Genomic DNA, 23543 nt, shown 5'->3' with positions numbered 1-23543 from the left:
ACGGGAGCTTTACAGCTTTGTCAAAGGAGCTAAGGTCTGCCTGGCAGCCAGCGGGGACCTTTCTGGTGAGGCTCATGGGTCACACAGAGGTGGGGCAGGCAGGTTGCAGCTGAAGCCTTGGGGCTTGGCAGGGAGGGGATGGAATTCTATGGGTCACCTGATCACCTCTCAGCCTCCCTGACCTTGACCTTGACTCAGCCTCATCTCCCTCCCAACAAGGCAGATGGGAGCCCCCTTTGGTGTGTAGAACAGGGTGCTGGGCTCTGGGGCTCAGGGGGTGGGAGTGGGGGCACGTCAGGGGCCAGGGCTGCCGTGGCCACTTAGGAGCTCTTATGACCTTGAGCGGGACACACCTCCCCTCTGAGCCTTGGTTTCCTCGTCTGTAAAGATGGTTTGGAGGATGGAGACACACGGAAATGCCTGGCAAGTCGTTGGAACTCAATAAATGGTGATGTTATCACCGAGCAAGTGGGCGTTTGAGCTGGAATTGATTTTTTAGAATGTTTAACCTACCTATTTCCATTGAAAAACAGGTATCATAAAACCGGGGAAGGATTAAAACAGGAATAAAAAGAAACAAGTGACAAGGAGGACGCTGACCTGGGCGTCCGATAAGAATGTGCCCCATGCTCTTGGCCACACCAGGGACCCTTTGGCCTGAATGCTCTTTGCACGTGCTTTCAGAACCACCAGCCTCTTGCCTGGTTCTTGGGTCTGCTCAGCCCTACCTCCTGCCATGGGATGCTAGTGTCTGGTCTACTGAGGGCCCACGGTTCATACCTGCCCTTGTATTTTATGCTCTTGGAAGCTGCTTGGGCAGCTTGGCTCCTGGCACTCACCTTGGTTCCGCCCAGAAGACACTTCAAGACTAGGCCATCGGAACAAGTCTATTGCAACTGAATATGAAAAGTGGCCTTGAGCTTCCTGGCAGCTATAGCAAAATGGGAAAGAAGATTTTAGGTTCTGTAACTCTAAACTTGGAAAGCCATTTGTATATCAGCTTACTGCCTCTTTCTCTTCCTTTCTACTCTTTCCCTTTCCCCTCCATCCTCTCCCTCTATCACCCTTGCCAACTCTTCTTTATTCCCCCTACAGACGCTTCATCTCTTGCTCCAGAGCCCCGTCTCTAAGTGATTTGCTCCAAGACGTGGGAGGCCCCTCTGCCCTCTTGTTTGTCGCTGTCCATTCCCTTGTCAGCAGCCTGGCCTCTGGGCCTCTTGGCCTCGTGCAGGCCCACTGGATCTGCCACTGTGATTTCTCTCAGATGAGCCAGTGACTAATAAGTGTTGCCCCCAGGGGGCCGGCAAAATCTTTCCCTCCTTAATATGGGAGTTTAAAAATGTGTCAGCATCGATTTGAAGAAAAGACTTGTTCCCGCTGAGAAAAGCAGCCTGGAGATTCGTCTCACCTTAGGAATCACACAGGCAGCTGCATAAATTCCAGGGCTACAGAGGCTCTCCATGCACACGCCGCCTCTCAGCCCCACAGCCAGCCTGGAGAGCCCCTCGGAGCCCACCCCAGGCTCCCGTGGGCTGGCACCCCGGCTCCCCACCTCTCGTGTTCCCACAGAGACTCTGGGGGCCCCTTTGCAGGGGGCATCCTTGGGTAGAAGATTCTCACTTCTCTCCACCTCTTTGTGGGCTGAGCTTGTGGCTAATTCCATGTCTCGATGGGCTTTAATCTTGGAGAAGGAGGAGGAGTGACTTCTGAGAGGGGGTCCCCACAGCCTCCAGGGGGAGGGGGTCCCTCCCTTCCCCTTGTCTGTGGACCTGTTGGCTGCACAGTGGATTTGCCCTGAGGGTGGGATTTTTTAGGGACTGGATGCCCTGTCTCCCTTCCCAGTTTCATCTTTGCGTGGAAGGGACCGTTGGGGTCATTTTGACCATCCTTCTGTCTCCAGACAGGCCTCCTCCCCTCTGGCTGCCCTCTGGCTGGCAGGCCTGCCCCTGGCACTTTGCCCTCAGACCTGGCCCAGCCTCCTGCCCCACAGCCCCAGACCACGGTCCACTCCTGGTCCAGCAGCTCTCTGAGCCCAGGATAATCATTATAACAATGACCTGGGAGGTGGCTTTTAGGATTCCCGCTTCTCAGGATGGGAAGCAGTGGTGCTGGGATGTTAAGTGACGTGTCTCCAGGCAGTCAGGAAGCTTGAATCAGATCCTGGGTGCTTTCCACTATGTCATGTCACCTTTGAATGAATGAGTGAGTGAGTCAGTGAGTGAAAGAATGAGGGGCAGTGGGCTCATGGTAACCACTCGTAGTTCTAGGTGTCTGGTGAGTGGGCATGGTGCCAGCCCAGGATGGGGGTATTTGGAGAGCTTGGGGGAGGTCATGGAATCCCATCCCCCTTCTGTCACGCAGCGGTCATTGTGGCCACCTTTGTGGCGGTGCTGTTTGTCCTCCTGGGAGGCTCACCCAAGCGTGGCGCAGAGCAGTGTGGTGACCTTGGCCGGCACCAGGATGGTGGCCTGCAGTCTGTGGTCTGGCTCTTCTGCCAGGAGCTTAGTGGCGGGTGGGAGAGGGTGGGCACAGGATGCCAGTGAGCCCTCCCTGGTTTTGGGGAGCCAGTGCAGCTGGCCACAGGGCAGTCAGGGAGAAGGTAAGCCGGCGGTTTGCAGCCTCCCTGGTTGCCGTGGCCCCATCAGAACACGTGCTGAGTGGTCCTTTACCAGCTGGTGTGGGGAGGTGTGCGGGCTGGTCCCTGCACCTGCCACCCCAGCTGCAGAAAGGGCCCCATGAGGGCTCTCGGCAGCCATTACTCCGGGAAAGGAGGGGCTTTATTTTTCCTGGTTCCTTGAATGTTATTTCCCTTGTAGATTTTAGAAATCAGTTTTATGGCCTGCATTGTTTTGACCGCTGAAATATAGAAAGTGCTGGAAGGAAATGAACCGCAGGGTTGCTTCTGGCCCTGAAAGGTCAGGTGGCCGAGGACGAAGGGGCAGGGCTCACATGTGTCCTCCACACCTGGGTCACTCTTTGGGGACTGTCATAGCTGAAAGGGGGACAGGAATGGTGTGCACCAGAGGGGGCCCTGGAATTCTGTTGGGAGGGTCAGCCTGAGGCTTCGGGACCTGCCCCTTTTGTTGGCTGGTTCCAGCTGAAGTGGGCTGGGTCGGTCATCCCTTCTTCCTGGATGTCCAGCCAAACCAGCTGACTCCCCTCGGGTGCCATCTGGGGCACCCCGCCAGCCCCTGCCAGCGTAGACGTCTCAGTATAGTAAAACATAAGCCCTCTGGGTTTTACCAGCTGAGATGCAGGCCTGGCAGGGGCTCCCACCTGCAGAAGGTGCTTGGTCTCTGAGCAGAGTTGGCCCGCCAGGAGCTGGGCAGGGGGAGGAGGTGGGAACATCCTCCTCCCTTTCCCGGGTCCTGAGGACCCTCGAGGGAGGCCCTGAGAGTCTGCCCCAGGAGAACCTGCTTCTCTACTCCTCTCTTGATATATGAACAGCTCCTACAAATCAATAAGAAAAGTGGACAAAAGATGTGGACAGGCAATTCCTGGTCAGAGAAAAACAAATGGCCAGTAAACAAGTGAAAAGATGCCGAACTTCGCTAATAATCAGAAAGAGGCTAATTGAGATGAGACATCATTCTCCGCAGCTGGAGAAGAGGCTAAGGCTGGAAGCACTGATACCCGCAGGTGTGGTGCGGGAGACAGGCCTTTGCTGGGCTTACCCCTGCAGCTCGCACCAGCTGGCACAAAGCAGGTGCTTGGAAATACTTGCTTTATTCCAGAAAACACCTAGAACTCCTCTTTGCTCACAGGGAGTCTCAGCAGGGCCACTGCTGCCTTTTGTGGCCCCTGGTTTGCCACACCCACCGCTGGAGGTGTTCCTGGGGGCTTCGTCGCCTGGCCTCTGGGATCCACGTGCTTCCTTAGCCGTGGTCTTTTAAAAAAAAACCTTTTAGCTGCACTGCAGGGTTTATGGGATCTTAGTTCCCCAACTGGGGATCGAACCCAGGTCCACAACAGTGAAAGCCTGAGTCTTAACCACTGGACCACCAGGGAATTCCCTGGGCCTGGCCTCTCGTGGGGTGGATGTTGTTTCCTGCTGCTGGGTAGTGCCTGTGGGTTTCAGCTTTCTCTGCAACCTTATGGTTGGTGCCAGGGCTGCACTGCACAACAGCGGGGAGGGGGGTATTTGTAGAGGCCACAGTAGACATGGGGCCCCCAGAGTTGGGCAGCCCTGGCTTAATCATGGCTTTTTCCAACATCCCTGGGATCCTCGATTTAGGGAAGTTCTTGTCCTAATAGTGACCTTGGCTCCCTGGGCGTGACTGGCACACCCACATCGTCTGGCCCCAAAACCTCTCCTGCTGTTTCTGGTTCCCTCTCCTACCCTCTCCATCCCAGCCCAGCTGAATGATTTGGGGTCTCACAACTGCGTGTTCTCTCTCACCTCCCAGCCTTTGCTTGGGCTCTTCCCCTGCCTGCCAGGAGCACCCTCTCCTCCCATTTTCACTTGGTCATGCTCTAGGTCCTGGTTCAGATGTCATTTCCTCCAGGAACCTGCCCCGACCTGGGTTAGGCATCCCTCCCACGTGCTCCATGGCACAGCCCTTCATTCATTCAGCAGGTGCTGGGTGCTGGGGCTGCACGGGCGAGCAAGGGAGATGTGGTCCAGGCAGCTGGGACCTATGTGGGAGCTACAGGTAGCTGCATGCTGGGGAGCTACATGGTTGCTGCAGTGACTTGGTCCTGGAGGCAGACCTGTTGGGAGGGTCAGGAAGGGGGAGCTGGGAGGAGCACCCCAGGGGAGCCTGGGGTGGCGCCCTGGGGGAGGCTCAGCTTCTGCCTGCCCCAAGAGGGGCGACCCTTATCTGTAGAGCCCAGCCCGTGCGACTACAGCAGAGCTGCCCTTGATGCGGAGCTCAAGGGGGAGGGCACAAGTCCCACTTCAAAGGGCTTCAGTCCCGGGGAATCTGGGTCTCCAAGTCCTTGAGTCATCCTGCCCTTCACATGCCTCCCTGGGCAAGGCTGGCCAGCGGGAGAGCCGAGGCCTGGGGGAGACCTCAGCCTGGAGCTTGGCTCCTGGGATCCCTGGCAGCCTCCTCTCTTGGCTCCCTCCTTCCTGTCCTCCTGCCCCTGAGGCTCAGCCTCCTGCCAGCCTTCTCTTTCTGGACCCCCCAGACTGGGGAGGACACAGTCCTCCTTCCTTCATTCAGAGAGTATAAAATGATGAAGGCCCAGTCCCTGCCTCAAAAAGACACTCAGTGTATAGTGGGAGCAGTGGGTACAACACCGGGTGTAAGTGCCGAGTAGGCAAATCCAAGGTGCTGTGGGCCAGTCAGGGAGGGCTTCCTGGAGGAGGCCTGCCTGGCGAGGCTTACTTCCCTGAAACGATACCTGGTGGGGGCTCACCTGTGCCTTTCCCTCCAGGTTCACAGATCCCAATCAGGCTGCCTAACTGGCCAGGACCTGGCTCTCAGGCTAACCTCTGTCACCGTGGCCTTGGGCAAGCTCTTTGCGTCTGGGCCTCAGTTTGTTTGCTTGAAAACGGCGATGAGCAGGGGTGGAAGGCAGGGACAGATGCCTGGTGCCTGGCACCATCGGGCCACACTGCCTCGCCTCTCGCAGACGGGCGCCCCTTTAGGGACCCCCTCCTAATTATGAAGTGCCAGATCGGGGCCGTCACATGGGAGGGAAGCACATTCATTAGGGGACCCAGGCACACAGCCCAGCCGTGCCAAGCATCTCTCCATGCCAGCTTCCTGGGGACCAAGGCCTCACTGAGAGCACATCTCCCGTGTCTTCCTGGTGACAGGTTCCATCTGCCAGCCTCTGGGGAGCCGCTGTCCCTGGTGACGGCCCTTGGCCCTTCACTCTGGGCTTGTAATCTCAGTGCTAAGGGACTGCAATCCCTTTCTCTGGCCCCACCACAGCTAATCCATTCGCCAGGGCCCCAATCCAAGAGAAAGCTAATTAAAGAATTGCTGCTCTTGGCTCAGCCTGGACTTTGAAGATTCCCCTTGGTCTTCCTGGAGTATCTGAAAACAGGTGGAGAAAGGGGGCCTCAGAAAGGGTGTCAGATAAGCCCCCGGAGGCTCAGTAATAGGCTTAATCCCTCCAAAGCCAGCAGGCGTCAAACAGTCCTCTGCCCAGCGCTGCTGAGAAAGTGCTTAAGGCTCATGGCCCTGTGGGCCCCAGACCGCACAGCTCCCTGTCCCTGGTTTTCTGTGTGTGTGAAGCTGTACATCTCCCCAAGAGGGTCAGGGCTGTGGAAGGTCAGGGCATGGGCCCCTCACCACGTGGTTTGCAGAGCAGTGAGAAGCACTGTGGCCCTGAGCCTTCTCATCTGTGACATGGGAGGCCCCTGCTGCGAGGGCGGCTGCGGTGGCTGGGACAGAGCGGATGCCGGGTCAGGTGGGCTCATTTCCTCCCTGCCTCTCCCTCCGGTGCCCCCGTGCCAGCATTGTTTCTTTCTTTCTTTTCTTTTCTTTCTTTCTCTTTCTTTCCTCCTTCCTTCCTTCCTTTCTTTCTTTTCTCCCTTCCTTCCTTCCTTTCTTTCCTTTTTAAGTTTTATTTATTTATTTACTGGCTGTGTTGGGTCTTCATTGCTGCGCACACGCTTTCTCTAGTTGTGGCAAGCGGGGGCTACTCTTCGTTGTGGTGTGCCAGCTTCTCAGTGCGGTGGCTTCTCTTGTTGCAGAGCATGGGCTCTAGGCGCATGGGCCTCAGTAGTTGTGGTGCACGGGCTCAATAACTGTGGCTCATGGGCTTAGTTGCTCCACGGCATGTGGGATCTTCCCAGACCAGGGATCAAACCCATGTCGCTGGCAATGGCAGGCAGGTTCTTAACCACTGTGCCACCAGGGAAGCCCCCAGCATTGTTTCTTTCAAGAGCTTGTTTGCCTTTTGGAGATTTTAATCAACTAACCACAAATATTTACTCAATGTTTACGAGCAGACCGTGTGGTCCATAGGCCAGGAGTCTTCAGGGTCTCGCTCCCTGCTATGTCGGGACCTGGCACACAGTATGTGCTCAATAAAGACCTGTTGATTGTGTGGCTGGTGGACAGGTCCTGAGGGAGGCAGTCTCTGCCCTCACAGAGCTTACACGAGTGCTGCCTTTAGAAGACGCCCACAGGGTCTTTGGGGACCACTGAGACCCTACGTGTGGGGTCAGGGGGGTCTTAGAGCTGGCCCTCCTTGTCGCTCTGAGCCAAGCCTGGTGTAACCCTGGAAAGAATCGGGGTGTCTGCTGCCACGCCAGCCTCTACCCTCACCCCCTCCCAGGCCCCTGCTCCCCCATTTCCCTCACAGCCCTGGGGCTCCAGGGAGCATTTAGACCCACAGTTCCCTGTGTGGGGGCCTCGGGCCTGCGTCGCAGAAATAAAAATGATAAAAACCTGCCACTGAATTCTGGGTGGCAGCAAATTACTTAACACCTGAAACAGGTTGAAATGTGGCCACTGTGGCTTTTAATAAGCCCATCTCTGATGCCGCCGTTTCCGCGGGGAGCCGGCCGGTCTCTTCTTGAGGCATAATTTCATCGCGTCCCAGGCTTGGCAGCAGTGCAAATAAGATTTCACTTCCCCTGTAAGTCTCCGAAGAGGGGGGGTGCCGGGTTTTCACTTGTGCTGTCAGTTAGCGGCTGGAGGGAGCCTATTTCCTCTGCCTCGGGAGGAGAGGGTCCCTCGGAGGTGCCAGTGCTGGACCTGGGGGTGGCGGGCCGTGCAGAAGCAGATGCTGACGAGAGGCCGAGGGGTATGAGTGGGGAGGGGAGGCAGCCAGCGGGTGGGCTGGGGGCGCCTGGAAGTGGTGAGCACGCTCCACCCAGCCCTGCGGAGGCAGCGTTGCAGGGCTGGCTGGGGACCTCAGATCCATCCCGGGCCTCGTATGCAGGCTGCTAAGAACTGGCCTTGGAACTTGGCTGTGGGGTGGGATTTGGGGTGTTGGACCCTTCCCGGGTTTGGTCGCTTCTTCTCCAGGATGCTTGGTGAGGGCAGAGTCCCCTTATGGGAAGTGGGGGCAGGAGGAGGGACGCTTCTGGAACCTGGTGGTAGCCAGGTAAGAGCAGGGTCCAGGGATGGGGATGGTGGCCACCCACTCTTCATCCCACTTGAACTGGGACTTGTAGTCCTGAGTGTGACCAAGCAGGAGGAGTGGGATACGAGAAGCAGGGGCCCCGGGATTCGGGGGGGCCCTGGGCGTAGGGGTGCCCCTCGGCTGCTGAGCAGCTATTCAGGGGCCTTACCCCACTCCTGTCTGTAACCTCAGCGATATGCGAGTCCTGAGATCTCTTTGGGGAGGAAAGGGCCGGAAACTGTTTGGCTGGAGTCGGGGCTGCAGCAGGGGGAGTCTGGGGTGTGTGGGGAGACCACCCTGTCTCCCAGGGTCCATCTGAAGACGCGACAGGGAGACAGGGGCTCTTCATTGTCGGCCTGTCACCTCCACCACCCACAACCCATGCCCCTTGCGGGGCCGGCCAGCTCTGCTTGCTGTCCTGTGAGGATGGGCCCGCTACAGCTCAGACCACCTCCTCCTCTTCAGAGAGGGTCAGTTATGTTTGGAGGGTCTTCTTTCCATTGACCTGAAGTACCGGTCCTGGACCCTCCCCCATGGTTCCTGCTGATTTCCTCCTGTGGGGCCCAACCTTGTCTGGGCCTCCAGTCCCCCCGGGCACTTATTAAAACTTGAGATGCCCCCATCCCCTCTCCTGTTCTCCTGAAGCCGAAAGCTCAGGTCAGCCCGAGAGCCCCTCTAGCAGGTTTCGGGAGCAGGCCGCAGACCTTGGGTGTGGTCGGGGTGCTTTGGGGAGCAGGCCCCATTTGGACGCCTCTCCTCTGAGCAAACCTGGGGGCCCTTCGCTGTTGTGGAGACACCTGGGCTTCCTTGGGAGAAATGCCGGTCAGCTCAGCACCTATGCCTGGGGGCAGGGATGCTGGGTAAATCCCGGAGGCGCCAGGGACGGGGCCTGCACTCCCCAGACAAGCGGGGACGGAGGGGATGGGAGCAGCGTTCTCGCGGAGGCCCCAGCACACACGCGCAGGGTCGGTGCTGTCATGGTGAGAAAAGCAAGAGCACACTTTACAGAGGCACAGGGAGTGGGCGGTGGAGCCTGTGGTCTCACCAGGTCTGAGGGGACTCCAGGGCCCTGCCTGAGAAGCCCCCAGGACAGGCGATAATCCAGTGGTTCCCAAACATGTGTGACTGTGAACCCTTCCTGGGCAGAACTTCTATTAGCTCCAGGGGCTGAGGAACAGTCTGGGGACCCGGCCCTCCTGCTCTGGCTTGAAGAGAGAGGCCCGGGGCACCTAGTTTGTGGCGCTGCTGCCGGCGTGTGGAGGGTCCGGTGAGCTGGGTCAGCCCCGTCCACGACTCCCCCTGCCTGGAGGGGGTGGAAGGAGAGGTAAGACTGCCTCATGCCTGGGATGCCGGGGCTGCCGCCCTTGGAAAGTCGTCCTCCTTGGATCCAGCATTGAGAGATCGATCTGTTGGTTGATCAGTTTGCTGGTGTTCATTGACTCACCCTCTCCGTTCATGTTTCCGGTGCCTCCTCTGTGCCAGGCCAGTGCCCTCTGGGATCTGAAGGGGTAGAAGGCGACACCTGCCTGCCAGGGGCCCCTAGTGAGCGAGGTGCTGGAAGCAGTCACCTGTGCAGGTGAGAACCAGCAGGTGGGGCCCGGAGGGGGCGGCCTCTCCAGAGACAATGCCTGAGTTGAACCTTCAAGGGCCCTCAAGGGCATCGGGCTGAGACGTCAGCACAGACCCAGAGCCCGGGATAGGGCCTGCCTGGGGAATGAATGGTACCTGATGCGGCCAGAGGCGGGGCCCGCAGGTGGGTCCTGTGCTTATGGAGGGGGCGGAGTCTTCCAGAGGGGGCACAGAATTGGACGCGCCTTCGTGCCGCCTGCCTCAGAGCTTGTGGTGGGCTGTGTGCCAGGCCCACTCCTTTGGAAACAGCCTCAGTGGAGACATGGCTCCCAGAGAGCCTCCCCACCGCGATCCCGTCTGTGAGCAACCTTCCCTCTCCCTCCGTGAGGCTGGAAGGGTGCCCCAGCCCCAGCCCCAGCACACAGTAGGCCCTCAGTAAATATCTGCTGCCTGGCTGGCTGATCATGTTCTAGGAAGATAAGTGTCAAGTGAGGAAGAGTGGGCAGCCCTCCTGAGCACCCACTATGCGCTGGGCCCTGGGAAGAGTTTGGGGAACCAGATTCGGTCCCTTCCCCGAAGCCCATGTGGTGCACCGCCCTCTAGAATGGTCTCCGGGCTCCTGCTGCTGCAGGGGGCCAGCAGTGAGGACGAAGAGAAGGGGATGGCGGCGGGGGGAGGGGCGCCGGTGGGGTCAGAGCACCCCGTGTCACCCCAAGCAGGCCACCTGCCGCCGAGGCATGTCCAGAAATAACTTTGCTTCCTTGGAATATAAGGAAAAGCTCATTAACCCGTATCCAGATGTGAAACCAGATCTAAGGCACAAGTAATGAGCTCTTATTTTACGTGTTAAATTTAGCAGAAACGGCTATTGTTCTCATGGAAAATAATTTTTTTTTTCCTTTTCCCTCTCTTTGGAGTGTGAGATACCAGGCTAGGCCTGGAGAGTTGTGAATGCGGTGGGTGCGTCTAGGGGATGAGGGATGTCAGGGGTGGGGGGACCCAGGCAAGCGTTCACCAGGCAGAGGAATAGCCGTGTCCCCAGCGCCCGTGCGGCTCCAGTCTTATCTGGGTGCCCACATGGTTGCCGGAGCCTTGCAGGAGATAATCCACGGCTCCGATTAATACATCTCCTCGTGGAAACCCTCTTGGAGTCCGCCTTTAGCTGGCGGTCAGCTTCCCTGGGGCCTGCGGGATGGGGTCAGAGGTCCCTTCTCTGTCCTGCGACAAAATCATTATTCTGGTTCCCGTGGTGCCCAGGGAGAGAACTAATAACCCAGAGCTCCCGCCCTGCCCTGCCACCACCTCTGTGCCCGTGGACCCTGACAGCGGGGCTGACCCTTGGGGTGAAGCCCGGGGAGGGGGTGTGGGCAGCCGAGACCGCGTGGGCGACAGACACCGGCCCCTGGCACGCTGGACCGCCGAGCTGAGAGTCAGCAGCTGAGAGGACTGTAAAAGTTAAATCTTTCTATTTATTTCAAGAAAGGACAAGGAAAGTAGACTTGGACATTTTATATGAAAACAGACAAACAGAAAATAGGACCAAATAGTTCATCACATTCATCTCAACATTGAAGTTTCAAGGCACCTACAAGAAGGAGGCCCAAGGGCGGTTCGCAGTGCACTTTGGTTTGTGTTGTCGTGGTGGGTGTTTGTGTGTCTGGTGGTGAGGTTGGGAGGGAGGCAGGTGGGCCCGGGGCCAGGCTCAGTCAGCCAGCCAGGTGTCAGATGGCAGCAGGCAGCAGCGGGGCTGGTCCCGTCGCTCAGACCCCCGAGACTGCTTTGCCCTTCAGAGAAAAAGGAAGAAGACAAGGAGCAGGTGGCCAGCTGGCCCCACGGGGCTGATTGTGCAGGTGGGGAAGGGCAGGGGCTCAGGGAAAGCCGCGGGTGCCTCTGGCAGGCGTCCCTCAGAGGGCGGAAGGGACCTTGGTCACAGCCCTGTCCTCCCCGTGCCATTGGCTGGCCAGGCATCCACCTTCTGCAGCAGAGGGACCCACTCCATTCACCAGGGTCTGGCCAAGGACCCCCTCCCCGCTCTCTTCCTCCCCAGGCTGCTAGGGAAGGAGTCTGCTGAGCATAGGGTTGGGTGACCCCACCCAGCACTCCACGCCGACGAGATACAGCAACCTTTGAACACTGGGAAGGGGAACTGCCTGTTGGTGGCGGTTAACAATATTTGCTCTGCATGGCTTATGCGTGGGATTTCTTCTAGTTTACTTTTCTCCTTTGCCTTCCTGTTCACACCCGCCTTGTGACATTCATAATTAGGGGCGTCCGCTCCAGCCACCAACAGAGTCGCACAACTGCACCGTCTCTCTGGCTCGTCTGTGTTCGCAGCCCTGCAGCTGTCCCCAACCTTCAACACCATCTCCCCGCTTCTCTCCCTCTCCGATGACAAACCTCGAATGCCGGGCGCTCCCGCTTCCTCCCCACGGCTCTCAGCATCTCTTCAGGTGCTGGACGCCGGGTGGGCTTCTCAGCTGAGGCTGGCCTGTGGGCAGGTGGTGTGCTCAGTTGGGTAAAAAAATCTAAGCCAGTTTCAGGGTTTTGTGTGTCTTCCTCCTGGGTACCCAGAACCTTTCGAAAACAGGACCAGGCAGAGGTGGGTGGTCTCTGCAAACCTCTGCAAGCATGTCCTCTGCACAGGGCAGGTGAGAGGCGCCCTGGACCAGCCTGGACCAGACAGCCCCGCGCGTCTGCTGCGGCTTCGATTGTTGGCTCATGTTACACTTGTTTTCCTCTGTCTTGAGGAGACAGCCTGGCTAGTTCCTCCCGGCGGGCTGCTCAGGTGCGGGGACTCTGGACAGAAGCATCAGACAAGGCGGGACACCCAGGTCTCTGCCCTCCTCGTCACCCACCTAAGGCTTGGCTCGGGGAGGGGGAGCTGGGCCACCCAGGCTGGTGGTTGGATCGCACCAAGTGGCTGGATTTGCCCATCAGGCTCACAGCTGGCGATCGCTGGGTCCGAGGGAGGGCAGAATGAGATGCTTCAGGGAGGAGGAGCCCCTCTCAGGCTGCCAGGGGAGTGGGTGCAGGATGAGAGGAAGGCCGTCGCCAACACACCCACCTGGGCCCTTTGCACTGAGCCCCAGGGACAAGGGAGGATGGAGGAAGAGATGAGTGACACCCCTGTGTGCCCGGCACCGTGCTGGGCCCCAGTGACCCCATGTGGAGGAGTGCGGGGACCTGGCATCTTGCCCGAGTGGCCTTCCACCCTGACAGCCGTAAAAGAGATTTAGAGGTGGTGACAGCAAAGACCTTCCTGCAGGGACTCTCCGGGCTTGGGCTTTTGGGCTTTCAGGTGTGGGGGCGGCATGGGTGGGAGTGGGAAGGACGGGGCCATGGCACCGTGGTGGCTCTGATGCCTCAGGGACTGACTTTGCCGGGAAGTGGGGGCCGGGTCAGCCCCCCACAAGACCCCCTGTGCCCTCAGTATGCCCACACGGCCCTCCCAGCACAAGTAACGGGGTGGGAGGGGGCAGTGACAGTGGTCTCAGAAAGCTCCTGGCCTGGGAAGTTCCCTGATTGCCTAATGGTTAGGATTTGGCGCTTTCACTGCGGAGGCCTGGGTTTGATCCCTGGTTAGGGAACCATCCCGCTTGCCACCAAAAAAAAAAAAGAAAAAAAAGCCCCTGGCCCTACCAGGCTTTCCAGTGGGGAGCAAGGCAGCAGCTGCCCCCAGGTGAATGTCCCCAGGGAAGACGTGGGGAAAGGTGGGCTTTGCCCCTGCAGCATCAGTGGGGTCTTGGGCAATCCTGCCGATCACGTTAATGTGAGAAAATGGGCCTGACCCCAGCGATAATAGAATTCCCGAAACTAGAGAAAAAGTGTCTTAAAAATGCACAGGGAGGGAGGAAGTTAAGGGAGGGGAAATCAAGAGCCAAGGGAATCTTCTTGAGTGTTTTTAAAGAAGCAAATGTGGATATTTCAGGCAACTACTTGGAATATTTCAAAAGAAATGGTAAATGCTTAAAAACATTGAGTGAAAAGTGCCCCAGGCAGCCGTCAACCTGGCTGAGACAGATGCATTGAGCCAGCAGCACTGAGCGTGTTGCTGGGAGAATAGCTGGTGGGATGGTGGTTGGGAGCTCAGGGGGGCTCGGGTCCGGGCACTGAGGATGGCCAGGAGGCAGCCTGGGACGGGGAGCTGCAGTGCCCAGGAAGTGGCCTGCTAGGGGCCCCAAGAGAGCCAGCAAAGGGGATGGGTCACCCTCTGTGCTCCCTGCCTGTCCAGACTCCTAGACACGGGACGGCACATGTCTGAATTTCCTCTTCCTGTGCCTCTTGGACACCAAGGATGGAGATTTTGCAGGCTGTCTGGTGGCACAAGCAACTCTTTGACGGGGCTGGGTGGGCTGGCAGCGGGATGGGACCTGAGATTTTCATGGGACATTGGTCGTTTTGAGCAATCCCTCGATATCTTTCTTACGGGGACCTCAGGAATGGTAAAGTAAGAGCAGGAACCGGGATCTTCTCATCAAAGAACCAGGCATTGGCTCAGGCAGGAAAATACCTGCCACCTCTCCAGCAAGTGCATGAATGCTCCCAACGACAGAGAACTCACTGCCTGATTCTTTTTGCTGGGCCAGATTTCTCTTCCCTGACTTCAGTTTTCCCTTTACAGTTGGGCCCACTTCCCTTTCACTGGCTGCAGGGAATGGATCAGAGACATAGCCACCCTGGACCAGAAAGGAAGCAGACAGCCTCCTGGATTTCGAGTCCTACGCAAGAAGGGACTGGCCCGGCCACTTCCCCTAGCTTTTCACCCTGGAGGCAGATGGAATCTGGAGGGCAGGGGCAGCGTCTCTGCCTGGATGCCGGGACAGCTTCTCAGTGACCTTGTGGGCCACGTAACTCCCCACCCGGGCCCAGAGGCTGCGCGTGGTACTCGATGGGGGCAGAACTGCTCTCCCCTCCGAGCTTGAGCCCAGGCTCCGTCCAACCAGTATATCCTGACCACTGGGGCCTTCAGAGACCCCAGCTCCGTGCAAGCCAGGCCCAGAAAATCTCTGCCTTGCGTCTGGCCACTGGGGGCAGGTTCATAAAATGTGAAAAATCCCCCTTTCCCTTCACCTCCAAGGAGTTTAATCTCTCCTAATCAATTTAGCAGACTCGCTTGGCTGTAAACGGTAATGATTTGCATTTTTGAGCCCTTTTATCCCTCCTTAAGAAAAAAGATGCCTCCTCTGCCTGCATCCTGGAAGGCCCGTGCCTGGCTGCGAATTGCTTGTTAGTATTCACCCTGGCACAAATCCAGCGCCAGGCATCCGCCGCCCGTCACCTGCACGGATCGGCGTGGGGGGAAAGAGGCGGGGGACGTGGGCGCAGGGGACGCCCCCAGCTGACCCTGCCCGAGCCCTGCCCTGAGAGCGTGGTCTGGCCCGTGGGGGCTCAGGCTGCCGTGCGCCCCGTGGCCCCTCCTTCTGGCAGATGCCCCAGCGTTCTCCCGGTTGCCTTCCCGGCTCCACGGCTCCCTGTCTGCCGCATCCAATTTTCCTTGTTGTATTTTTCATAAGCGCGAGCTCAGAAGCCCCGTCCTCCCTGGCACGTTCAGCAGGAAGCAGATTTCTGGAGTGGGTTGGCTTTGGGACTTGAGCTGCCATTGGAGGGGGGGTGGCGGTGTCCTCCCCTCGCTCTGCAGCTCCGAGGGGGTGACGGAGGGAGGCTCAGATGCAGTCCCGGCGTTTTGCTCAGTCAGCCCCCTCAGACCCCCAGGGTCCCTCGCCTGGCCTGTCCTCCCACTTTGGGCCTCTGTCACCTGCCATGGACCAACTAGAACCTTCCAGAATCAGCAGACAGGGCAAGCCCCCATTTGGCCTCTGGAGCCCCCAACTTTTCTGGGGGAAGCTAGACCTGGCCTCAGCCCAACCCTACTTTACAGAAGGGGAAACAGAGGCTGCGGATTTGCAAAACCCGCTTTCCCTGCATCTCCCTGGAAACGCTCCCTGACCCTTCTCACTCTGCTCCTTGCTGGGGCTGGTGGGCTTCCCTGGACCCCTAGGGGAGCGGGGAGGAGGCCTCGTGCCCATCGAGGAAGGAAGAGGCACAGGCGAGTGTGGGCTCCAGGCTTTGGGTGGGGAAGCCTGGGTCCCCCCAGGCACTGCCATCTTCCCAGCCGCTGTCACCTCTCCTGCCAGCGTCACACAGAGCGGGAAGGAGCGGTGCCCCAGCTCCTACCCCCAAACCCCAGAGGCCCCCTAGTCAGCCACGCAGCCGCCATGTTAATGGGAGGTGGTCCAGGAAGCAGGAGCCAATTTAAAGAAGAGGGAGGCTTCTGCGGGCGGCCGGGGGAAGAGGGAAGGAGAAAAGGGAAGAAAAGAAGCTTTTGATGCACATCATGTCTGCAGAATTGAGTATGACTAATTAATAGATCTTATTCTTAGTAATCTCTTAAGCATTGCATACGTTGGGCCCCGCGCCTGAGCTGAGCTTACAAGAGGCCTCACTAGCAAAATGCAAATGACTCGCCTGGCCCTGCTGCCTGCTTTCCTTGCCTTCTCTTTCCTCTTTTTCTTTTCTTTTTTTTAGGGGAAATTTAAAGGAAAATTGCCATGTAATAGAAAAGAGATTCCAATCACTACATCTAATTACCATGAAGGGTAAACCACTTAACCAAAGAAGTGTCATGGGCTTTTTTTTTTTTAACTTGAAACCTGCCTTAAATGCCACAAAATACCCTCATCAACGCTGAGGCCAGTGAGGTTGCGCTGGCTAGTTAGAGGCTGCAAGGGTTAGGTCGGCCACCCACAGGAGGGAGATTCTAGACAGAAGTGGTGGTCCAGGCCCTGTGTCCTTACGTGCTTCTAGGGGGTGGAGGAGGCTGGGCACCCTGGAGCATCCTGTCTCATTATGGTCCATGGCTGACGTGGAAGAGCGGCACCAGGAAGGGATGGGGTTTCACAGTGGACCTGGTTTCAGGCCCTATCCCTGGTGTGGGGGGCCGCAAGACAGCAAACATTTGGGGGCTTGTTCTTACATAGGATGCTGGAAAGATGTTGGAATGCTGAGGGCAGAAAAGGTGAGAGGGTGCCCCCGGGCCCTGGCTGGGCTGAGTCTCCACTGTCTTCAGCATTTACACCGGCAGGAGGATGCCTGCAGCAAGGCAGGCAGGGCCCGGGCTCCCCCTGGTGTGGGGTGGGTCCCGAGCCCCATCAGTACAAGAGCCGGGAGCAGGAGACGGATGAGTCCTCAGGCTCAGGCAGGCCTGGGCCTGCTTTGTGCTGTGGGGCAGGAAAGTTCATCACCCAGGCCTGGCCTGGAGGGCGCTGCTGGCACAGGCAGGCTCAGAGCTGCGAGGGCTCCCTTGTAGCCCTCCCTGTATAGGGCTACCTGCTGTGCCCCCAAATGCCTTCCTAACCTCTAAGGGGATGATCTGACCTCCCACCTGGCGAGGGGAGAGGAGAAAGGAGGACGAAGAATGAGAGCAGGGGACCAAGCATGTTAGCAGCGGGGGCTGGGGGTTGGGGGTTGGCAGTGGGGAGGCTGGGACTGACTTTCCTGGGACACTGGCCAAAGACCGGAGCGGTGCCTTTAGGGAGGAGACCGCATTTCAGAAACAGCAGAGACCTTGAACTTCTGACCCCCGGCCAGTGCCCCATACCCTTGTGCACCCTCTCCTCCTGGATGCTGCCAGCGGGGCCCCTCTGCTCCTCCCTGAGCCTCAGAGAACGGGCCTGTGTCTGGGAGGTGCCAAAGGGAGGGCGACCTTTACATGGATGCGAGATTAAGGCTTGGAAACGTTTCTCTCCTGACCTCATTGTATGAGAAAATGCTTCAGGTGGGAAAAAGGAAAAAAGCTTGAGTCTAGAATGAAATGTGTCTGTGACCCTCGGCCTCTTCCTGGAGCTGGGAGTCGGGGTTCCCCACTTGGTGAGACCATCTCTCCTGCCTGGCGATGAGCGCCGCACATCTTCTCCGCCTTGCTCACGTGGCTGTTGTGTCCATTTCTTTCAACCCCGGCCTGTTCACTGAGGGGCCAGCAGCATCTTTTCATGTCCAGCAAATGGCTGGGCCCTAGGCCCGTCACAGCAGCCCTGTGACTGCTGTTCATTTTCCTCTTCCTGCCTTTGGCTTTTGTCAAAGCAGTCAAGGCCTTTTGAAAACGCCACGGCCAGGAGCTAGACCCCTTCTCATCCTCCCTGCCCTCAGGCCAGCATCTCTCCTTTAACATTGCCCTTCCCGGGCGCGGGACAGCTGGCACCTTAACAGATGGTGACCTGAGTTCCCCGAGTGCCGGAACACGGGAGGTGTCAGAACCCTAGGCACCACTCCTCTCTTCTTTCCCGACTTGCTGTCATTATCTCATCATCGTTTTAATCTCATGGCTCGCCAGACAGCACTGTCAGTTGATAAATGATGGCAGCATTGATTCCAGAGGGAGGGAAAAAAATCTTAACTCTTCTGAGGGCTCCGGTCAGGACCCTTTAGGAGGCAGGCATTTTTAGAGAGATCTGGTCTTGCCTCTCCAGAGCAGAGTCCCAGGGGTGGGCAAGGCTGAGTGTTCTGCATTCTGGGGGGGTGCTGTCTCCTAGGGCTTTTCTGAGAATGTTCATGTCTTTTTCTGGGCTTTGTTTGAGCAGCCATGGAAACCATTAGGTCTAATCAGCTGATATTAAAAAAAAAAAAAAGTCCCTGCACCAATTACTTGTCTCTGGAGGAAGCACACTGCACAAAGTAAATGCTGAGAAAGTACCTGTTGAGGTGATTGCATCTGTGCCGGTGTGGGGGGAGAGAGATGAGGACACTGGCAGTCAAAGAATGCCCTTCTCTATATCAGAAAGGAGCTCGGCCCAGCTCTGGCCAACCTGAGATAGGACTGAACTGAAAACGCCCCTTGCCCAGGGTCTCCCCAGCCACCCGGCCAGGGCAGACATGCCTCCGCCTTTAGGAACAGCATTATTCCCCACCCCACTCCCATCCCCAACACACTTTGTCTACTTACTCAATGATTCCTAGGAGAAAGCAACATTTTTGTGACTCTATTGTCTCAGGAAATTGTACGAACTGACCCAAGAAGTACTGTAAGGACTGTATATGTGGCTCTATCTACCCATCTGTATATAGAGACACAACATAAAGATAGACAGGTAGATAGATGCACCTTCAAGCTGCTGGGAAAGCCACAGCTTCCATGGTGCTTCCATGGACTATGGTGCATGGAATTGAGGAGGGCTTCAGTATAGGAAAAAGAAAGTTTGTTTTTTAATTGACTACATCGTTGTTCAAAGAATGCAGTGAAAGATGCGCTATTTCTGCAAATCTGTAAGGGAAATGGCATGGAAAGAGCCAGGGAAGAGATTTCAGGACAATATCGCCATAGCAAAAGATCTTTTCTTCCCTCTCCTTTGTGAGGAGCCTGAAAACCTTCCATCATGTCGTCTCCAGTGAGCAGCCGGCAGTGAGAGCTGTGTGGGGGCTACGAGTGTCGGCTGCTTCTCTAACGGTTCCTTTGTGACGGCCCTGCACAGAGTGTGAGGCGTACACAGACGATGCACAGGTAGTATCTTTCCAGTCCAGGGAGAAAAAAAACCCCGACCCAACCCTTCCTGCAATATTATTTTTAGTCTTTCCTTCCCCACCTGGCATAATTTGGTATAAATGATGTCTTCAGCAACGTCAAATCCCCTTCCTGTCTTCTATTCTTTAAAAAAAATTCTTTTTCACTGTTGTGTTCTACAAAATTGTCAACCCTCCCCAAACTCTGCTTTCTGCTGGGAAAGTCATCATGGAAATTTTTTTTCCTTGGTCTGTCAGACGGCAGCAGGCTGGGCAAAGCCAGACAGTCGCCATGCCAGGAGGAGGCGGGAGCCGGGCGCCGGCATCATGTATAGGAGTAGTCTATGTCGGGGATGCCGCCGTCCCGGTAGCCCCGCGTGGTGCCGTAGCCGATGGTGTGCGTGCCCTTGCAGAGGCTGCTGCCGTTGGAGGGGAAGATGGTGTGGACCACGTACTCCTCTTTGCCGTGGTAAGGGTTGATGGGCAGCATCTGTAGCCCAGGGCCGCGAATTTCCAGGATGGAGTTATCTTTCTTGGTCCCCGACTCCATATAGTCGTCCTTTTTCCGGTTGCCCCGGTTATAGGCCCGCTCCCGGGTCAGCAGTTCGCTGGCCCGGTGCACGTACCAGCAGGTGGCCCCCAGGACCAGGAAGAGGAATACGAGGGCCACAGCGCCACCGATGATTCCCGCCAGGGGCAGGCCTGCCATGGGGTCAGCGTTCTGCTCCTGGTTGAGTGTGGTGGTGGGACCGTAGCTGTCGGCTGTCTCCGCCTTGGCACACACGGGCGTCTCGTCAGCCACGTAGGTGTTGCCGGTCTCCATGGTGACCATGCAGATGATATAGGTGGACTTGGGCTCCAGGGCCGTCAGCAGGTACTCTGTCTTGTCCCCCTGCACCAGAGTCTCCGTGATGGATCCCACGGCCGGGCTGTGGCCCAGGCGCAGCCAGCTCAGACGGAAGGAGGAGGCAGGCAGTGTGGCCTTCCACGTGATGCGGATGGAGTCCGCTGTCAGGGGCTTCACGTGGATGACCAGGGTCTTGGCGCTATCGCCCGTGGCCATGGGGTAGTCGAGGTTGGAGTCGGGGAGGCGCAGCCCTGGCCTCTTGGCCTTGAGGGTGAAGAGCGAGCCCTGGGGCGTGGTGGCAGAGGCATGGTCGCTGGCGGTGGTCTTGGCGGCGGCATTGGCTGCACCGCCCTGTGCCGCACCCTCAAAGCACTCGTCCATCTCGCTGGTGATGTCCTTGATGGCCATGCCCCGGACCTTCTCGGGGCCCTGGCACATGAGGCCTCGGACGTTGACCACGGCCGCCCGCGCCTTCACCCAGTCCCGCAGCCACAGGAGGTTACAGCCGCAGAACCAGGGGTTGTTTCGGAGCAGCAGCTGGGCCAGGTTCTCCAGGTCATCGAACAGGCCACGGGGCAGCGTGGTCAGGTTGTTGTTGGACAGGTCCAGGCGCTCCAGCTCACGCATCTTGGCCAGCGTGTTGTAGGGCACATGGCTGATGGCGTTGTCCTGCAGGTAGAGCTTCTGCAGACGGGCGCTGGGCAGGTTGAGAGGCGGGGCGGCTAGCGAGTTGCGCACCAGCGAGAGCTCGGTCAGGTTCTGCAGGCGGCTGAAGGTGTCGTCGGCGATGCGCTGGTTGGCCAGCAGGTTGCCATCCAGCACCAGGCGCCGCAGGCTGCTGAGGCCCTTGAAGGCATGTAGCGGGATGGTAGAGATGCGGTTGTCGTCCAGCCGCAGTTCTTCCAGGGTGCGGGGCAGACCCGAGGGAATGCTGCTCAGGTGGTTCCTGCTCAGAAAGAGCAGCTTGAGCTGCTTGCTGTCAGCGAAGGCGTCCTCCTCAATGCTGACAGTAGACACGGAGTTGTCGTCCAGGTGCAGCTTCTCCAGCAGCGGGATGCGGGCCAGCGAGTCCCGGGCGATGGTGCGCACATTGTTGTCCTGCAGGTGCAGCTCCCGCAGGGAGCGGGGCAGGTTGATGGGGAACTCGTCCAGGTCGTTCTCGTACAGGTAGATGACCTGCAAGTTGACCTTGGTCTTGAGGTCCTGGGGGATGCCGGCGTTGTTGATCTGGTTGTTCTGCAGGTAGAGGGTGGTGGCGTCGTCGGGGATGTCAGCGGGGATGGAGGTGAGCCCCCGGTCGTTGCAGTAGATGAAGCCGTTGTCGCAGCGGCACACGGAGGGGCACGTGGTGCTGTCAATGACCTCTGTCAGGAAGGCGATGAGCCCGTAGCAGAGGAAAAGCCAGTCCCGCAGGTCCATGGTGGCCGTGGTCATCACGACGGTGGCCGTGACGGTGGCAGTGGGCGTGGTGGTGGCAGTGGCGGTGGGGTGTGCCACCACCATGGTGGATGGCTGGGAGAGCCGGGCCCCACCTGACTGGTAGCCTCTACACCTGCAAGGAGCATAAGACACATGCGGTGAGAGCGAGCTGGGTGCCCACCAGCCTGCCACCCAGGGGTGGGCACAGTTGGGGCCACAGGGCAGAGGTCAGGCCTCGAGGCACACGCCCCACGGCCCTTCCGAATGCCAAGTTTACATCACAGGTGATCGCTCGGGCTGAGGTCAGCCTCTGACAACACCTGGCTGACGTTAATCTCAGCGGGAGCAAAGATGCTGCCCGTGAACGCGAGATGAACGTGGCCTTGGCCCTCCTGGAGTGTGACCGTGGGCCCCGTGAGGTTAATTTACTGGGAGTCGGGCTGCAGTTTCGGTCTCTTCTTTCAAGATCCCACACTAAGCCAGTCTTTACGGCTGATGCTGAAAGTGGCTGGTCAGCGTTGATGGGCTGGATTTAGAGCCACCATTTCTCATTGGAACAGGGAACTCGCATCCCTCTCTGGCTCGGAATCAGGCTCTGAAGGGGAAGCTTGTTTCTGCGAGGGCTGTGAGCTCAAAGGGGGGGCAGGGGGGCGTCACTAGAACCTGCAAGAAGAATCTGCCAGCGTCGTCACTGGCGAGCAGTGGAAAGTGAGGAACTTCATCGTCTGGTGTTAAAACAACATGTCCTGTTTGTCACTTGTGCATCCTATAGACAGAAGAAGGAGGTGTCAGCAGAACTGGTTTCTTGTGTATTTACAGAAATCGCTTTCCATCAGAGGTGCCCTTCCTACTGTGTTCCACGTAATGTGAGAAATTATTCCACACTTTGCCCTCTCCCCAAATCACGAAACGTTCAGCTATTTTTAAAAAAATATATATCTGTTTTCTTGCATTTAAAGACAGGAAACAAATAAAAGGAGGGAGGCGGCCACGCTCTGAGGGAATTGTCTGCAAGGTGTAATTTCGGTTTTCACAAATGGAAAAATTGCAGTGTAGATTTTTCTCATATTACTTTACTGTTCATAGTGGTAAAAAAATCAATTAAAGAGAAATTATCTTTCAACCTCAGTGGGGAGGGTGCAGCCAGCAGAGGTCTGCTTTATAACTCCAGGTTCACGAAGGCTTTTCAGCGTGAGACACAATGGCCTCTGGGAGTCTGAGCCAAGGCCGTGGCCTGGAGGGCAGCCCTGCTGTGCAGAGCAGAATTGGGACCCACTCACTGAATGAGACAGTGGTGACCTCACTCCCATGCCCCAGGGACCCAGTGTCTCCATTTCTCAACCATGTCCAACCCTTCTTCCTTCTGTCCTTCTCTATTCCTGGGCTGCTCCTCTCCATCCAGCAAACTTCTCGTCACCCTTCAGGACCATGCTCACATGTCTCCTCCTCTGCTAGGTCTTCCTCATGCCACACAGAGCTTCCCTCTGCTCCATCCGTCTGTCTGTCCATCCACCTATCCATCCATCCACCCACTGATCCATCCATCCATCATCCATCCATCTATCATCCACCCACCCACCCACCCATCCATCCTCCCACCTGTTTACCCGTCCATCCACTCACCCATCCACCCGCTCGCTTATCCATCTGTGCATCTGTCCCTCCAGCCATTCAGCGTATTTGTATTGAGCACCTACCACGTGCTAACCCGTGTTCTAGCCACTTGGGGTGCTATTTTGGTGGGATAGTAGTTCACACTATAATAAAGACCTCACTTCGGATTTTACGAATATTTAAGCCATTTCATCCTCCCAGCGAATGTCAGGTCATTGCCCTTGTTATTCCCATTTAACAGATGAAAACACTGAAGCTCGGAGGGCTGAACTTACTCAAGACCGCTTGAGAGGTGGCGAGGAAGAACCCAAGCCAGGGTCCTGACCGCCAGGCTTGTGACAATCGTCTCGTGCCCGTCTCTGCAGGCTGCAGGCTGCGCTCTTTAGTGGCTGGTGTTTTAAGGTCCCTGACTAAATGCTGGGTGCTCAAGGGCAGGAACTGTGGGCTGCGTAGGCCTGGCGTGGCTTGGCAGCAGTGACCACCCAAGGACAGAAGGGAGCCAGCCCAGGTTCCGGGCAAGGTGGGAATGCCTCTGCCCGCTCGCTGCCGCCTCCTCAACTCTTGCACTATTTGC

General features: G+C 57.4%; 2 protein-coding genes across 3 annotated transcripts in view; one reads left to right on the top strand and one right to left on the bottom strand.

The window, feature by feature from the left end:
* MACROD1 (mono-ADP ribosylhydrolase 1) overlaps positions 1-23543 on the top strand; it is a 148475-nt gene that overhangs the window by 21421 nt on the left and 103511 nt on the right. The window lies entirely within an intron of this gene.
* FLRT1 (fibronectin leucine rich transmembrane protein 1) lies at positions 18933-21454 on the bottom strand. Its single transcript, XM_057726791.1, has one exon. The coding sequence runs from the start codon at positions 21437-21439 to the stop codon at positions 19415-19417; it is 2025 nt and encodes a 674-aa protein (XP_057582774.1). The 5' UTR covers positions 21440-21454; the 3' UTR covers positions 18933-19414.

Source organism: Hippopotamus amphibius, chromosome 3 (assembly GCF_030028045.1).
Source record: "Hippopotamus amphibius kiboko isolate mHipAmp2 chromosome 3, mHipAmp2.hap2, whole genome shotgun sequence".
In the NCBI taxonomy this organism is placed as follows: domain Eukaryota; kingdom Metazoa; phylum Chordata; class Mammalia; order Artiodactyla; family Hippopotamidae; genus Hippopotamus; species Hippopotamus amphibius.
The sequence above is the reverse complement of the archived record's forward strand: the minus strand, read 5'-3'. Positions and strand labels throughout refer to the sequence as shown.

Bases quoted from the DNA above. Each gene is read 5' to 3' on its own strand.
- FLRT1 (XM_057726791.1), bottom strand. From the start codon at position 21,439: ATGGTGGTGGCACACCCCACCGCCACTGCCACCACCACGCCCACTGCC.